This window comes from Pollicipes pollicipes, unplaced genomic scaffold (genome assembly GCF_011947565.3).
Source record: "Pollicipes pollicipes isolate AB1234 unplaced genomic scaffold, Ppol_2.1 Scaffold_38;HRSCAF=43_pilon_pilon_pilon, whole genome shotgun sequence".
Classification (NCBI taxonomy): domain Eukaryota; kingdom Metazoa; phylum Arthropoda; class Thecostraca; order Pollicipedomorpha; family Pollicipedidae; genus Pollicipes; species Pollicipes pollicipes.
In genome coordinates, this window is record NW_023596399.1 from 1 (window position 1) to 16,967 (window position 16,967).

General features: G+C 56.5%; 1 protein-coding gene and 1 long non-coding RNA gene across 3 annotated transcripts; one reads left to right on the forward strand and one right to left on the reverse strand.

Annotated features, from left to right (window-relative positions):
- The first annotated feature begins 6,382 nt into the window (after positions 1-6,382).
- Positions 6,383-9,693, forward strand: LOC119093053 (uncharacterized). Of its 2 annotated transcripts, XR_005093584.1 has the most exons (6): positions 6,383-6,419; positions 6,864-7,046; positions 7,687-7,798; positions 8,513-8,626; positions 9,082-9,135; positions 9,491-9,693. It is a non-coding gene; the product is annotated as an uncharacterized LOC119093053 (long non-coding RNA). The 2 variants fall into 2 exon arrangements; XR_005093585.1 differs by lacking the exon at positions 9,082-9,135.
- A 1,954-nt stretch (positions 9,694-11,647) lies between these two features.
- On the reverse strand, positions 11,648-13,633 carry LOC119093038 (serine/arginine repetitive matrix protein 1-like; the record flags this gene model as incomplete). Its single annotated transcript, XM_037215930.1, has 2 exons — positions 11,648-13,585; positions 13,623-13,633. Coding segments are annotated over 2 exons (1,602 nt in total), but the record flags the coding sequence as incomplete, so codon positions are not given.
- Positions 13,634-16,967: the final 3,334 nt, after the last annotated feature.

Sequence of the window (16,967 nt, forward strand, 5' to 3'; positions counted from 1 at the left end):
ATGCCCCGTCAGAGCAGCCCCTGCCGGCCACGCTCGCTCCGCCTCCGTCCGAGTGGCCAGCGAGCCCGTGTACCCTCAGGAGCGACCGCCACCGCTCGGGGAGGAGCCTGTGCGGGACTCGGAGAGGCTGCTGCAGCGGCAGAGAGCGCTGCAGGACGAGCTCAGCCGGGTGCGGGATGTGCTCAGCTCCAGCGCCAAGGTCAGGTCGTGTCAGATGGAGCCGCCCTACCCCGGTCACGTGGAGAGGAGATGAGGCATCGCATCGGGGGGGGGGGGGGGAGGGGGGGGGGGGGGGGGGGGGGGAGGGGGATTAGACAGCTTGACTCTTAGCAATATTTTCCAGGGGATACAATTGTGTGATTGTTCAACTTTATGGGAAGCCGTTTGTCATGTTATAAGACATACACCAATTTTTTGCTGCACAGTAGTAATCCTCCGGTTGTTTTGTTCACAGACATGCAATCTTATGTTTTCGCGGTTGCCGTGCGCTTGCCAGGTTTCTTGTAAACAACATTTTTACAACCTTCGAGCGAAATATTCGCAGCGGGCTCGGCGACGCAAGCTGGATTTGCTCATGCCTCGCTCGAACAGGGGCAACTGGTTCTGGTATCACCCGAACTGCATGCGTTCTCCACGCGTCGCTCGAGGCAGAGCTTCTCCCTGTTAAACGGCAGCTAAGGCTCAAAGTGCCAGTTTCTCCGCGACTCTTGCGTGGCTGGGAGGCTCCCTGGACGATCAAAGACCCTGTGGCGTGTGTCGGAGCCCCATCGCACCGTTATCAGGACACGCCCCGTTCGGATTAGTTGCCCCCGGAGTCGGCGGCGTGGCAGGAAAAGGCGGGAGTGTGCCACCCGGGGTGCCGCACCGTTCCCTGACACGGCGACGACTCAGAAGCGGCCTGCGTAAGGTCACAGAACCCCCACGACCCGGAGAGAGGCTTTGTTCAGAATGCAGAGTGATGGGCGGAGGTGCGCTCGACCGAATGCGCGGGAGTTCAAACCACGCCTTTGGTTGCAATCAGATGGGTAAGATAAGAACGAGATGAATAGAGCTTCGTAAGATCAGGCCATTGTTGGCTTTGGGCCGCTTTATTGCACAATCATGCTTCTATCATTATCCAAAACAAAACGTATTCACTCCCACAAACAAATACAGGTTAAATTCAGCTGAACAATAACATGCTGTAAGCGTACAAGTTAAAGCGCATGGGTACGGGTAGTGCTGTAGTCAAGCTGCGCGTTGAGGGGATCAGAGGTACGAGGGTGTGATTATCTCGCGATTCCCACCCTGCCAGGGCGAGAGGCGAGCGACATCTTAACGCCCTCGCAGCTGGTTACGTCTTGAAGCCTCAATGACAAGTCGAAGTAAATGTGCCCCGATAGCACCGTCGGTGTTCTCGTTTCAGAACCTCAACGAGACAGCTGCTGAAACGGGCGCCTGGAAAGGGAGATGCTGTCCCTGCGTCAGCGTCTTCAGAACGCGTGAGAGCTGCCAACAACTCTGAGCCTCACTATAATCAAGAGGTGCGTCGGGGCTAGAGACTTCCCCTTCGAGCAAGGGGCTCGGACTCCTCTTGATCTCAGAATATGCAGTATGCAAAACCAATAACTTAACACATAATACGAAACTTGTGGGGCCCAGAGATGGTCCAGACTTCCGGGATGCACTCCCACATGGACATGGTGTGCAGTGAGCCGACGGGGATCATCCCGTCCTACCGGATGACCCTGGATCTCCACTTTTGAGATGGACGCATGCGTGTGTACACGGCGACACGTGTCTGGTGAGGTCGATTGTTCACGCAGGAGTCAGCAAAATTAGACCGGTACGCATAACTTGCTGGCCTTGTCAATAGGAGGTCCACCCGCGCGGTTAAACACCACGATCCATGGGGCTTGACTGCGGGAAGACAGTTCCTGACAGCCTGGGCGTCTTGTCGCTGTCTGTGGAGCATCGCCTGGCGGGATCTCAGTCCTGCCGCGTCCGCATGACTGCCTCGGCCCGGCCGGTGGTGACGCCGCTCCCGCCGGCCGCAGGTCCAGTCGCTGGAGCAGGAGGTGCGACGCGTGCAGGGCCTGCTGGCGGCGCGCGGCCCGGGCCGCCGCGCTCCAGAGGAGCCGGGCCGGCGCGGCCCCCAGGAGCGGCGCCAGTCGACCACCGAGCCGGCGCCGCTCCACAGGCTGCAGCGGCGCGCCTCGCTCGGGCCCGGCGCCGGCGACGACCGCGGCCAGGTAACGCCACCGGGGGACGGACGGGTCAGGCCGGCGAGGGCGGCGGGGGCTCGGGTCAGCGTCAGCCCTGGTGCCGGCCGGTGGACGGGTCAGGCCGGCGAGGGCGGCGGGGGCTCGGGTCAGCATCAGCCCTGGTGCCGGCCGGTGGACGGGTCAGGCCGGCGAGGGCGGCGGGGGCTCGGGTCAGCGTCAGCCCTGGTGTCGGCCGGTGGACGGGTCAGGTCGGCGGGGCGGCGGGGGCGGGTCAGCGTCAGCCCTGGTGTCGGCCGGTGGACGGGTCAGGCCGGCGAGGGCGGCGGGGGCTGGGGTCAGCGTCAGCCCTGGTGCCGGCCGGTGGACGGGTCAGGTCGGCGAGGGCGGCGGGGGCTGTGGTCAGCGTCAGCCCTGGTGTCGGCCGGTGGACGGGTCAGGTCGGCGAGGGCGGCGGGGGCTGGAGTCAGCGTCAGCCCTGGTGTCGGCCGGTGAACGGGTTAGACCGGCGAGGGCGGCGGGGGTCAGCGTCAGCCCTGGTGCCGGGGGGTCTGATGTGGACTATGCTGCTCGAGTGCCCGGCACAGAAGGATTTAATGCTGTTGTGCTGTGATACGCGCTAATAGGGCGCTGCTGCCGCAAATTTAAACTGACAGCTTCCTTCTTACTAGCTTAACAAATTGGATTTGTGAATACCGCACCAGCCCAGCATGTCTTCGTCTGCGTATAGTTGCGTGGTAAAGTTCCAGTGGAAAGGCGTCGCCAGTGCCTCGGCTTGCGGAGCTTGTGTCACAATAAATCTGCGTACGTGTGTGTCCCACAATCCAATACGCAACAGCGTATTCCCATCTGACGCATAGAGATAGCATCAGCTCCGCAGCCAGTTGGCTAATCTGGGCTTGCCTTTCAAGTTTTTACCATGCTTTCTCTCTGCGGAGCTACGAGCTTACCATGTAAATCACCCCGACATCACCCACAGCAGTGAAAAGGTAGGGCACGCTGAGTTTTCCCCAGCGTACTGGTCACGATGGCATGTCGGAGCATTTTGGTTAGCTGAGACCCATCGACAGTTGTGTAACGTTTTGTTGCTCATTCTGTTAAACCTTAATAAACCAGCTAGTCCCGTGTATGTGCTTTCTCTCCTCCGCAGTACAGTGTTCATATCATCTGCCGACTGACAGCCACTGATCGAACCTGTAGTCTTAAGAAATTCGTTTTCAACAAACTGTCACTTTATGAGGTTCATAGATAGCTGCATTGCTTAACTTCAGCTTCTGCTATTGCTACCAGTTGGCTATCTTCCAGGACATGCTGCGGGCCTCGTCGGGTCACCTGGCTCCTCCACCGCCTGCGCCCGGCGGGCAGCCTGGCCGCGAGCTTCCACACACGGCCACCGGGCGGCGCGCGCCCGTCCGGCGGCGCGCAGCGTGACGGTCCACCGAACGCTGCCCAGCTCTCCAGGGACAGCGGCGCGAGCACCGGCCCCCAGACGCCCGTCCTGTCGCCCTCTGGCCGGCAGAGCGGACACCGCGGCTTGCCCAAGAGCGTTTCGGGCCCGCTGAACGGCGCTTACGATCCGACGTACGACCAGCTTTACGACCGGCCGTACTGCCGGCCTTACGACCCGCCGCCGTACGTGCCGCCGGCGCCGCCGACGGCCGACGAGAGCGGCCAGTGGCGCTGGCCGGGCCGCCACGGTGGCTACCCGCAGTGGCCTGCCGGCGGCCGCGGGCACTGGGTGCGGCCGGACGGCGCGGAGAGCGGCCACGGGCAGGCGGCGGCGAGCCGGCGCCGCGCCGGCAGCCAGCAGGACCTGCGCTCGGCCCTGGCCGCCAGCTACGAGGCGTACCGACGGGCGTCTGGAGCGCTGCCTGACAGCGCGTGTCAGGGCCGGCTGCAGGCAGCGCTCCGGCAGTATCGCAGCTCGCAGGACCTCGGCGGCCGGGGCGACGGTGAGGAGGACGGCGGTGCAGCGAGCGGCGACCTGCGCTGGTCGCAGGAGATGAGACGGGACTTTGTGCAACTGCAGGAGCAGAGCCGGGACTTGGTGCGCGCGACGCAGCAGGAGCAGAGCTTCACGCAGCCACATAGGCGGAGCCACAGCTTCACTCGCGACCACAATGCGAGTCGAAACTTCACGCAGCCGAGGGAGCCGAATGGAAGCGCTCTGCGGCCGCGGGAACCAGATCGCACCGTTACACAGGCATCGGAGCTTGGACCGGACGTCGTCGCCACGCAGCACGCTCCTCTCCATGCAGCCGGTGAGCCTGGTCGAGACGAGTGGCGAGGGCCGCCGGCGACCGGGCGCGCCGCGCCGCCGCCGCGGCAGGCCGTGCTCCCCAGCGCGGCCAGACGAGCGGCGGGCCGGCTCCGGCTAACGGCCACGGACGCCGGCGCGACCCCGCCGGGGGCACCGACCCAGGTCACGGCGAGCCGCAGCGGCAGGATCGGGTGAGATCGCACGAGGGCGGCGCGGAGGCCGGCGGTCAGCCGCCCGCCGGGCTGGGCGGGGAAGCTCCGCAGTCGCGGACCGCTGCCGAGCCTCGACTCCAGCCGGAGGACGGCGACGGCCGACAATCCCAGAGACCGGTGTGCACTGAGCCTGAGAGAATCGGGCCAGGTGTCTCAACGCCCCAACCCGCGCCGGCAGAGGCGGCAGCGGGAGCTGAGGACCAGTCTGTCGCGGGGAACAAGCCACGGAAGAGCCAGCCACTGACCCAGCGGGCGCTCGGCCAGCCGAGGACCAGCCCACCCCACAGGAGCACGCCGCCGAGCGTCGGCATCTGACACGGCTCAGACGAGTCTCCGACCGCCGGCGGCCGCGGACGCCGACCCGCAGTCGCCCGCCACACTCCGGTCGAGCGCCACCAGCGCGCGGACGGCGTCGACACGGCTCCGGACGAACGCCCGGACGCCGGCGGCTCGGCTGGCGGGCCGGCGGCGGACCGCGACCGGGGCGGGACGGAGGGCGACGGCGCGCCCGGCCGCAGGCGCCACCAGTCCGTCGGCGCCATCGTGCAGGCCATCGAGAACGGCGATCGTCGCGAGCCGCCCCGGCAACCAGATGACGTCATCAAGCCCACGGAGGAGATGGGCCCGCTTTACGGTTCGTGAACGTGACGTGTGGCGGCCGTGTTTTGTGCACTGACGTCAGTTTTCTTAATAACGGAAATGATTCGTTGCAATGATGCGTTTTTTGTCCTGTGTGGTTTGCCATTGTTTGTATCGTTATGTGGACGTATTCTGTGTATTTTGTGTCATGAGGACCTGTGTGGTGAATGAATGGCTTATTTCATCCGATTTCACATATGACCATGGCTTTCCTTTTATTATATGCAAACTTGTTCTATCATGGGTGACTCGTTCTTATCTGTTACAGCTCTGCTTTCAAAGGACAGGTCACACTGGAGGTTAGGACTGTCCGAACGTTAAAAGAGAATCACAACAGGCGCCAAAGGATAGAACACCACGCTCTGCCGATAATGAGGGGGCCGATTTCTCCTGAGAACAACACAGGCATATGATGAGCGGCCCGCAGGACGTCTCCAAGGAAATCGAGGCAAGGGATCCACATCTGTATCGCGCAACGGTCTCTCCCGAGGGGCTACTGTAGAAGATCGGGCAGTGAGCTGGACTTCCTGACTGAAACCCTCTCCCCAGCAACGGCACCAACTGCTGAGCGGCCTCGTCGACAAGGTTGGTGAAGTTTGCACCGTCAACAGCTTTTTATGCGATTCTGTTAAAGCTATACTTGCACTTTATTATATCCTTGCTTGCTTCACTAGCCCAGCTCGCGAGGCTGCAAATATAGCAGTATGCCGACTACACCTTTACATATGCCGTCATATAAGTATGCTGCACAGTGAGCTCCTCCGCAGCAAAGCACCGGTGGCAGCGGGGTGCACGCGTGCACGGCACTCGCAGTACGCTGCCTGCAGCAGGACCTTGCTTTTGATGCACTGACGCACCGGCCACGGCCAGCGCCCCCGCCCTCCCGCTCCGCGTCGACCCCGGGGTCGTGCCCTCTGACCTGCACCGCCCGCGGCAGCGACAGGGCCGGCGCCGGTCGGCCCGACGGCTTACGAGCGCCTGTTCGGCTCGAGCCCCGAGCTGCGCCCGGCGGGGCCGGAGCGGGTACCGGCGGTCCGAGCGTCGCCCCGCCCCCGCCGCCACCACTCCGTCACCGGCGCCCGCCCCCTGCCGACGGCCGCGGCTTCGGTAGGTGGCGCTTCACTGCAGGTATAGGTGACGCTACTGTTGCCTGGGTAGGTGGCTTGGTGCGGCAGTACGGTTTCCTGGAAGTGAGCTGACTCAGCCAGGGCCCAATCAGTTTCATTGCGTGTTCCACCGTTTCATCTTTGATATCAAAGCACATTCCGTCGGTATTTCAAGGTGATATTTCAAGGATATAATTGTTGATCTGGTTGTGAAATAACGTATACTTTGGTAACGTAGCATTAGTTCAATCGTCTAAGTTCTTTTGGAACCGATGTAAATATCTGCAACAGCATGGACATTGCTCGACCAGGGACTGTAGAGATAAGCTTTAACCTCACATCCATAATCCAGGTCTTGAGGGCCTTAGATGTCTCATGCTCTCGTGATGGCACTGGACGCCATTTGACTCACGCCGCCGTTGCCCCCCCCCCCCCCCCCCCTCAGCACGGCTCGTCGCTGGAGGAGCCCCGCGTGGAGCGGACCAATCTGAGATCCGCCTCTAGCACGTCCGACATAGTGCGGGCGACTCGGCCCGGGCCGGGTCTCAGCTACGACGGCGACACCATAGACCGGCTGCTGGCGCGGCCGCAGAAGATACACATCCCCGAGCGCTACGTCCCGGAGCTGGTGAGGAGACGCTACGCAGAGCTGATCAGGTGGCGCTAAGCGCGCCTGGCTGTCGCGTAATGTCGCGGTGGATTTAGGGCGTTGCGCCGTCGGGCGTGTCAGGCCTCTATGGGTGTGGTTGCGTACTGAGCACGTGTCAGACAGAAAGCACAACATGTGCGCTGCACAGGCACAGTTACTGGAGCGGCTGAGAGACGAGCGCGCCCGTAAAACTTCAGTCCGCCTAGAAAATGTGGATGCGTGTACAGCTTCACTCATTGCCCTGAAACATCAAGTCTTCTCAAAGCATGCTTCATGTCTGCGTTGTAGCGTTGTTTAACCTGAACGTTCGAGGATATTGAAGGTCAATGGTTTTCAGAAAAATAACTCGTATCAATGCCCACTACGCAGTGGTACGTGGTGCACTCGATGAGATTGTTCATCTATAACGGCAGCCACCAAATCACATGTGGGTCTGAATACTAATGGCTGCAATGGAGTGAAAAAGGAAGCAAGTTTCATTAAAACCAGCCATAAAGGTTCTCTGTCTTCAAGAAATGTTGCATATTTTAGGAACAAGCTGGCAAAAAGAATCCGTCTTGCGAGTGTGCGGCCTCAAACTTGTGTGACGCTGCATCCTTTCCACATGCATTTTTTAAAGGAGCTGGAGCCGATGACGGCCGAAGAACGGCTTCAGAGAAGCCGGAAAGCGGCGTCCATCAGGAAAATGCTGACTCAAAGTACCGGGTTTCTGGATAGCATTTGCTCGGCTGGTAAGTATTCAGTGGTTGGAAGTGACACCATCGCTGCCTTTTGTCGCTTGTCGACGCAGCGGACTGAGCGAGGCACAGCTCACATGCTGTTGGGATCCGAGCGGGAAATCCGGCCGGAAAAACGGCACGGCCGAAGAGGACGTCATTTTTGCGCACAACTTTTACGGAGATTACCAAACAATGTTCGACAGATTGTTAAGTGGCGCGAACATAAATTGATGTCGATAGAAGGTGAGTAATGATTTCTACGTGATGGTGGCTCTGCGCGCACATAAACACAATAGGCCGCCAGGCAGCTGGTCGTGGTCATATGAGCGGAAAATCTGGGCTGTTAGTCCCCTGGGCAATTAATAACGCGAAAAAGAATTGGCAGGTGTTTTACTCTGTTCTGGGAAGCGACTAACGAGCGACTTATCAGCAGCAATGCAATGATTGGTCTGCGGATAAATGGTCTATTTAACACAGCCATCTGTTTGGCGTTATGAACACAATGATCGCGATGGGTTAAAGGATTATAGACAGGTAGGCAGTTTCTTTCACCCCTTCATTTTTCTATTCCTAGGTTCCAAATTTCCCTTACGGTGCCGCAACACAGCGAGAATATTGCAAATGTTGCACCAGAAAAACAAAATCCTGTCGTTTCGTTCTTTTCGCCACAATGCACGACGTGTGGACAACCATGGGTCGTCATCTGATATGATTTTTTCTCGACAGAACCTCGTTCCAGACGTGTAAGCGCGGCCACCGATAAACTGCAGAGGGCTCACATCCTGCAGCTGAATGAAGTCCTGGCTCGCCAGGTCACAGAACAAAGCAAACGCGTGGCAGGTTAGCCTCGGCACCTGAATCTCGTACAGGTCTGACCTTGCCTGCACGCATGGCAGAGCCAAAGAGCTGGGTCTACCGAACCATGAAAGGCTTGTATGTCAAAAGGCAGATGTTTCTTTTTAAATGCTGTGTGTTTTTTCAATGTTTTCAAGGTTTGTTTTATGTGTAGTCGTCGTCCAACGCTGCATTACGTTATTGAGCTTGCCCACGTGCATGTCTTGCGTTAACCGTAATGACGCATTGGCACCGTATGCACGCCTTGAAATCTGAAGCAGACAGCTGGAACTCGTTTTTCTTGGTGAAACTGTCAATTTCAGTCCACGTAGCACCTCCATCGAACGCACAGGCTCTGTTTTAATTTTCCTGGCGCTTCAGAACTTTTGTGTTTGGCCTTCGTTGGGTCGCGCTTCGGTTCCGCATCGCATTTTATACCTGTCGTTTGTGTGTATTGGCAGCTGGCGCCCCGCCTGGCTGAATACCTGTCGAGGCCTCCAACGCTGCCTGGTCAGGTACATACAGCCGGCGTCTCCCTGACAGATGGGCATGCCTGTTTCCGCCCTCCCTGGACTCGATGCAGCGAGCCCAGAAAGCTGCGCCGCATGGTCGATCGGCGTCGACTATGAGGCGCCAACCGTTGCGTTCATGCCGTGGCTCATCTTGAAGAATCGGTGGTTAGGGATCTCGGCAAGCCTTAGGGCCAAATCAAGCCCCTGTGGCTGCGCCCTGAAGTTTCGGGCCGACGCAAGCCATTGTAGCTGCGTCTTAAAGTTTTTTCTGCCCTCAACTGCGTTGTCGAGACGCTAAGGGAGTGAGTTCGGCGCGCGATGACCTTATATAATCCTGATCTGCTGCACCACCCCGCAGTGGAAGCGATTGCCAGCATGGAAGCACCCCGCCCGAGCCGCAGCGGTAGCTCACCGCCCGCGCCGCCGCTGCCTCTGGTCCAGCAGCGGGACAGCTGCCTGACCTGAGGTCAACGACAGACAGCAGCGGAACGGCAGGTGTCAGGGATTGAGAGGCGGGCGTGGCGAGAGGTGTGAACACCGCGATCTGACGCCTGCCGTTGTTTATTTGGGTGGACTCAGATTTGCATCCAGGTCAGCCTAGCTGCTTAGAGGCTGGAGTTAGGGAGGGACCGCGGTAGAATGTGTGGACCCATGTGCTTGCCAAGACGAAACACTTTCATGATGTTTCGTTAAATTGCGACGCAGCTACTTTATGGCTTTAGTCGAACCATCGCTGTACGTGTTGTTTTTGACCACCCCGCTTTCTAGACATATCCCAACGAAACGAATCAACATATCGAGTCTTGATTGTATATCCCTATGTGAGTGGGTGGTTTGATGTTAAATTCAGATCCTACGTGTCATTTTTGTACGAGTTGACAGCAAGGAACATACCGTGCGAACAACTTCACATCTAATGTGATTACCGGGTTCACTGGAGGTCGAGCTGCGGACGTGTTATCAGTGCGTGAAGTGAACGGTTTTATATATTTGTCAGAGTAACACGTGGGGTTTCCGCGAGTAACGTTAGCCACGGATGACTTAAAGCCACGCTGAGAGGACAGAAATGCACGAGTGCATCGGCTGGTATCCCTGGTCCTGTAATTTCAGCGCGTCATTAGCACCGTTAGCCAAGACTACACGACTTGTTTGACGGCATTACCAAGCGTGTCGCACTGTCTTTGGCGAGTGTGGAGGGACAGTCTGTGGCGAGTGTGAAAACGCAGTCTGTGGCGAGTGTAAAAGCACAGTATGTGGCGAGTGTAAAAGCACAGTCTGTGGCGAGTGTAGAGGCACAGTCTGGGCCAGTGTTGAGTGGGCGGCAGACCCACGAACCGGTCGTAAACCTTTTAAGGCTGGCCAACGCTGGCGGAGGGGGGTGGGGGCAGATATGTTATTTGTTGCGGAGAGATCCTACCATACGTTTGTTGGGTATGGTGTATGGTGACAGAGAAACGTTGTGTGGACAGTGACTGATGGGTGGGCAGTGATGAGCAGATAGACTAACTAGACACCCTGCGAAAAAAATCGGGACTTCAAGCTACGTGGCGCCATCGGGAATGGTACTCGTGGCAAGTCGTTTGATTTATTGGACAACTGTTACCTGTTTGTGCGTGCGATAGTTACCTGTTGATGAACTACGTCTGACCAGTTGAACGTCGAAATATTGTTTACCTGTTCGGTAGCATATATTATGTTTTAGCGTTGTTGGTTGATAGTGCGCGTGACGTTCCTGGTTTTGACACTCAGCTGTGCAAAACCGCTAGCAAGCCGCTTAGAGGCTTAGAGAATGCGTGCCTCATCGATGTAATGCATGACCAACCGACCGTGCTCCATCCAACAAGCAGACCCCCACGACATGCTGCGTTTATGTGCATGATGATGAGAATCCGGCTGATGCACTGCACAAACTGCGTGCCTCATGGCAAAGCACAATTACTTGTGATTGTATTACCTCGGTAACCACTGTACACTTGGCCAAACAGAGGTGATTGTATCCAGAACCCGATCGAAGCCGAGCAGAGGAAAGAAAGCACGCGAAATCCAAAAACAGACCACACTTCTGGGCGCATTCAACGCGAAGCTTGCGCCGATGCGCATTGCGATGACGTAGAGTCACGAACAAGGCCCACTATCGAAGGCCAGCACTGAATCTACCACTTTTACAACATCAGAAGACAACGCGACGGAAAGCACCAAGACTAGCGCATTTTTTCAGTGCACGACACCAAACTGTGGACTGTTCTCCTGAAACTGATGGCGTGTACCGCATTGCAGGATATCCGATCGTAGCCCTGCAGTGTTTCTGCGCTCTGGTATGCCATTCTCATTCAGGAGTCACCTCACCAGTGCGGTCAGTTCGCAGTTCGCGGTGCAGTTCGCGCTCTCTTAAACTAAAACCAGGCGTTAATGACAACAAATACCGGAAATCATGCCTTCGGCCACAGGGGCATCGAACGTTTGCTGCCAACTGGGCCCAAAAGTGACCTTGAGTATATTTTTTAAAATATTCTGCTTTTTCAGTAGCTTGTCTAATGTTTCCAGCATACGGACCTTGCTATTCAAACATTCACCGGATCCAAATATCCGTCGAATATTCGTGTGACCCGAATTCAAATGTTCCGCTCTTATTTACGGATTTCACTTGGCTTCCAGGCAGCAGACATCTGCCAAGTGTCACAATTGGTGAACTTTTAAACATGTCAATTCTGTGTGTATTTTTGTGAACGTTCGACTCCACCGAACAGGCAGACACAAATTTAGTTCAATCCAGCGCAGTCCGTCGCAGCCTCACGTTCATCACACCAAGACGGTCCCATTCGGGGCTGTAATGTCTTGCTGGCGGTAGGCTCCACAACGACCTCACCGCTCATCTTCTAGCGCTTTTAAATATTTGTTGATCAATATCTGCAGTGAGCGTAACGTGGCCACCTGATCCGATTGGTGGGAGCCGTATGTTTTCGTAGTCTGATCTCGCCGCGCCATCAGCGGGGCGTGTGTTTGCCCTGCGGGTGGTTTGCGCGCCTCATTACACCGAGTGTTGTTATTTTCGGCCGAAGTCGTCTGGTTTCCATCTGGTGTCCTCTGTGCCTTATGACAGGTTTTATTTTTGTCGCAGACTTCATGCGTCGAGCAATTTCTAATGCTGGTCAGTCCTGGGCTGCCAGTTTTGTTCCGTTTGTCTCCATCCGCATTTATGGATTCTGCGGCTTCTGTTTCTTCCGCGTCAGTAGTGTCGGGTTCCGTTTCCACAGCATCGGCCGGATCAGCTTCTGCATCAGATGTCGGTTCTTCGGTCGGATCCGGTTCCGATGTTTGTGGTTCTGTTTCTGCTTCAGGAGGGTAATCAGGTTCAGGTTCTGTTTCAGGAGGGTAATCAGGTTCAGGTTCTGCTTCAGGAGGGTAATAAGGTTCAGGCTCTGCCGCAGGAGGGTAGCTGGGTTCAGGCGCCGCCGGGGATGGGTCATCGCCACCGGAGTTCCCTCCGAAGCCGAAGCTGAAGGTGATCGGACTTCCTCCGCCATTTCCTTGCGGCTCTTCATCTTGGCCTGCCGGAAAACTTGATGCTCTTTTGCCATTTACACCTGGAATATGTTTGGACCCTTTTCCGTCGCCTTTGTTTTTACCCCTCTGAACCTTAGAACTTGGAAACAGTCCTTTCAAGAATTTCTTAACTCTGCCGAAAATGCTAGTTTTAGGCTTTCCTTTCGCCTCTTTTTTATTGCCGAGCCGTGGCGCCTTCTGTTTGTTTTTTATTCCGTTGCCAACGCTGGATTTTGACTGTGCTGTCTTTTTGGAAGGGGATCGCCCCAGACCAGCAAAGAATTTTTTGATCCTTTGAGCAACCCTAGCTAGTACGCTCTTCTTCTTCTTCGGTTTTCCTTTCGTTCTGCCCTTTCTATTTTGTTTTGTTCGATTAGTTTGTGGTGACCTATTTCTCCGACCCCTTTTTTGCTTCAGTCTTCGCTGACGCTTGGATGGATTTCGTTTTTTGCTCTTGCGCCCATTTCGTCGTTTACCGCTCCGACCTTTTTGTTTTGTACTCTTACGTCGAGGGCGTTTGGGCTTCCGTCGAGGGCGTTTGGGCTTACGTTGAGGGCGTTTGGGCTTACGTTGAGGGCGTTTAGGTCTACGTCTAGGGCGTTTAGGTCTGCGTCGGGGGCGTTTAGGCCTACGTCTAGGGCGCTTAGGCTTACGTCGAGGGCGTTTGGGCCTACGTCGAGGGCGTTTGGGCTTCCGTCGAGGGCGTTTGGGCTTACGTCGAGGACGTTTGGGCCTACGTCGAGGGCGTTTAGGTTTACGTCGAGGGCGTTTAGGTCTACGTCTAGGGCGCTTAGGCTTACGTCGAGGACGTTTGGGCCTACGTCGAGGGCGTTTGGGTCTACGTCGAGGGAGTTTAGGCCTACGTCGAGGGCGTTTAGGTCTACGTCGAGGGCGTTTAGGTCTACGTCGAGGGCGTTTGGGCCTACGTCGAGGGCGTTTTGGTCTACGGCGAGGGCGTTTGGGCTTACGTCGAGGGCGTCTGGGCTTACGTCGAGGGCGTTTGGGCCTACGTCGAGGGCGTTTGGGCCTACGGCGAGGGCGTTTGGGCTTACGTCGAGGGCGTCTGGGCCTGCGTCGAGGGCGTTTAGGCCTACGTAGAGGGCGTTTGGGCCTACGTCGAGGGCGTTTAGGTCTACGTCGAGGGCGTTTAGGTCTACGTCTAGGGCGTTTGGGCCTACGTCGAGGACGCCTGGGCCTACGTCGAGGGCGTTTGGGCCTACGTCGAGGGCGTTTGGGCCTACGTCGAGGGCGTTTAGGTCTACGTCTAGGGTGCTTAGGTCTACGTCTAGGGCGCTTAGGCTTACGTCGAGGGCGTCTGGGCCTACGTCGAGGGCGTTTAGGTCTACGTCGAGGGCGTCTGGGCCTACGTCGAGGGCGTCTGGGCCTACGTCGAGGACGTCTAGGTTTTCGTCGAGGGCGTTTGGGCCTACGTCGAGGACGTCTGGGCCTACGTCGAGGGCGTTTGGGCCTACGTCGAGGGCGTTTAGGTCTACGTCGAGGGCGTTTGGGCCTACGTCGACGTCGAGGCCTGTGTCGCTGGCGCCTGGGCCTGTGCCGATGGCGCCGGGGCCTATGTCGATGGCGCCTGGGTCTGTGTCGTCTACGTCTGGGCCTATGTCTTCGACGTCTGGGCCTATGTCTTCGACGCCTGTGGCGACGTCTCGGTGATGCACTTCGGCGATATCGTCGTAGAAGCTTCTCCGTGGGAAGGGCTTGTAGAAATGGATTCACGTTAGCATAGCTGTACTGAGCGGTTGGGTGCAGCTCTTGCGGAGAATTTGTCTTGAAAAGAGATGACAGAATGACGGCGTTGTCTGATGTGAAGCTTGGATTTGAAATGAGAATTGCTTGTTCAGGATAAAAGACGGCTACCAGCACAACCAGCCAGATGGACTTGCTGAAGGACATGATGGCATCTGAAATGGGTGAGAAGATATTGAGACGTTGGATATGGACAATACACAATACTGGAACGTTTCGAACATGTCATGGACTCAGCGAGTACAGCTAGCTGTAGATGCTAAATGCATAGTTACAGCTAGCAGAGCATGCAGTTGGTCACAGCCTGACGCTCATCACACAAAACGGTTTCTTTTGAGGCTGCAATGTCTTGCTGGCGGTAAGCTCCACAACGATCTTACTGCTCATATCCGAGCTCTTTTAAGTATTTGTTGATCAATATCTGCAGTGACCGTATCATAGCCGCCTGATCTGATTGACGGGAGCCGTATGTTTTCGTGGTCTGATCTCGCCGCGCCGTCAGCGGGGCGTGTGTTTGCCCTGCGGGTGGTTTGCGCGTCTCATTACACCGAGTAATGTTATTTTCGGCCAAAATCGTCTGGTTTCCATCTGGTGTCCTGTTTGCCTTATGACAGGTTTTATTTTTGTCGCAAACATCCTGCGTCGAGCAATTTCTAATGCTGGTCAGTCCTGCGCTGCTAGTGTTGTTCCGTTTGTCTCCATCTGCATTCTTGGATTCTGCGGATTCTATTTCTTGGGCGTCAGTAGTGTCGGGTTCCGTTTCCACAGCACCGGCCGGATCAGCTTCTGCATCAGATGAAGGTTCTTCGGTTGGATCCGGTTCCGATGTCTGTGGTTCTGTTCCTGCTTCAGGAGTGTAATAAGGTTCAGGCTCTGCCGCAGGAGGGTAATCAGGTTCAGGTTCTGCTTCAGGACGGTAATAGGGCTCAGGCTCTGCCGCAGGAGGATGGATGGGTTCAGGCGCCGCCGGGGATGGCTCATCGCCACCGGAGTTCCCTCCGAAGTCGAAGCTGAAGGTGATCGGACTTCCTCCGCCATTTCCTTGCGGCTCTTCATCTCGGCCTGTCGGAAAACTTGATGTTCTTTTGCCATTTAGACCGGGGATATTTTTTGACCTTCTTCCGTCGTCTTTGTTTTCACCCCTCTGAACCGTAGAATTTCGAAACAGTCTTTTCAAGAATTTCTGAACTCTGCCTAAAATGCTAGTTTTAGGTAGTCCTTTCGCCCCCTTTTTATTGTCGCCCTGTGGTGCCTTCTGTTTGTTTTTTGTTCTATTGCCAACGCTGGATTTTGACTGTGCTGTCTTTTTGGAAGGGGATCGCTTCAGATCAGCGAAGAATGTTTTGATCCTTTGGGCGGCCCTAGCTAGTACGCCCCTCGTATTTTTCTGTCTCCGTCCCGTTATACCTTTTCTATTTTGTTTTGTTTGATTAGTTTGTCGTAGCCTATTTCTCCGACCCCTTTTTTGCCTCAGTCTTCGCCGACGAATGCTTGGCTTGGATGAATTTCGTTTTTTGCTCTTGCGCCCATTTCGTCGTATACTGTTCCGACCTTTGTGTTTTCTACCCTTGCGTCGAGGGGGGGTGGGCTTACGTCGAGGACGTCTGTGCTTATGTCGAGGGCGTTTGGGCCTACGTCGAGGGTGTTTGGGTTTACGTCGAGGGCGCTTGGATCTACGTCGAGGTCGTTTGGGCTTACGTCGACCGCGGTTGGGCCTACGTCGGGGGCGTTTGGGCCTACGTCGAGGGCGTTTGGGCCTACGTCGAGGGCGCCTGGGCCTGCATCGATGACGTCTGGACCTCGATCGATGGCGCCTGGGCCTGTGTCGAGGGCGCCTGGGCCTATGTCGATGACGTCTAGGCCTCGGTCGATAGAGTCTGGGCCTGTGTCGCTGGCGCCTGGGCCTGTGCCGATGGCGCCTGGGCCTGTGTCTACGGCGCCTCGGCCTATGTCGTCTACGTCTGGGCCTATATCTTCGACGTCTGGGCCTATGTCTTCGACGTCTGCGACGACGTCTCGGTGATGCACTTCGGCGATATCGTCGTAGAAGCTTCTCCGTGGGAAGGGCTTGTAGAAATGGACTCACGTTAGCACAGCTGTACTGAGCGGTTGTATACCGGTCTTGCGGAGAGATTGTCTTGAAAAGGGATGACAAAATAACGGTGTCGTCTAGTGTGGGGCTTGGATTTGAAGTGAGAATTGTTTGTTCCGGATAAAAGACGACAAGCAGCACAACGAGCCCGATGAACATGCTGAGGGGCATGGTGGCATCTGAAATGGGTGGGAAGATATTGAGACGTTGGATATGGGCACCGCACAATGCTGGGACGTGTCGAACACGTCATGAACTCAACGAGTACAACTGGCATGTAGAAATATTAATTGCCGACAATCTTCCCGTTTCTGCCCGACACAGTACTTTTAGTGGCAGTGTACGCAAATGAACATACCTAGATGCATAGCACATTGCGCGATCGACGTAAGAACAGCATATCTGTCAGCCACATGCATGCAGTGAGAATGCAATGCCT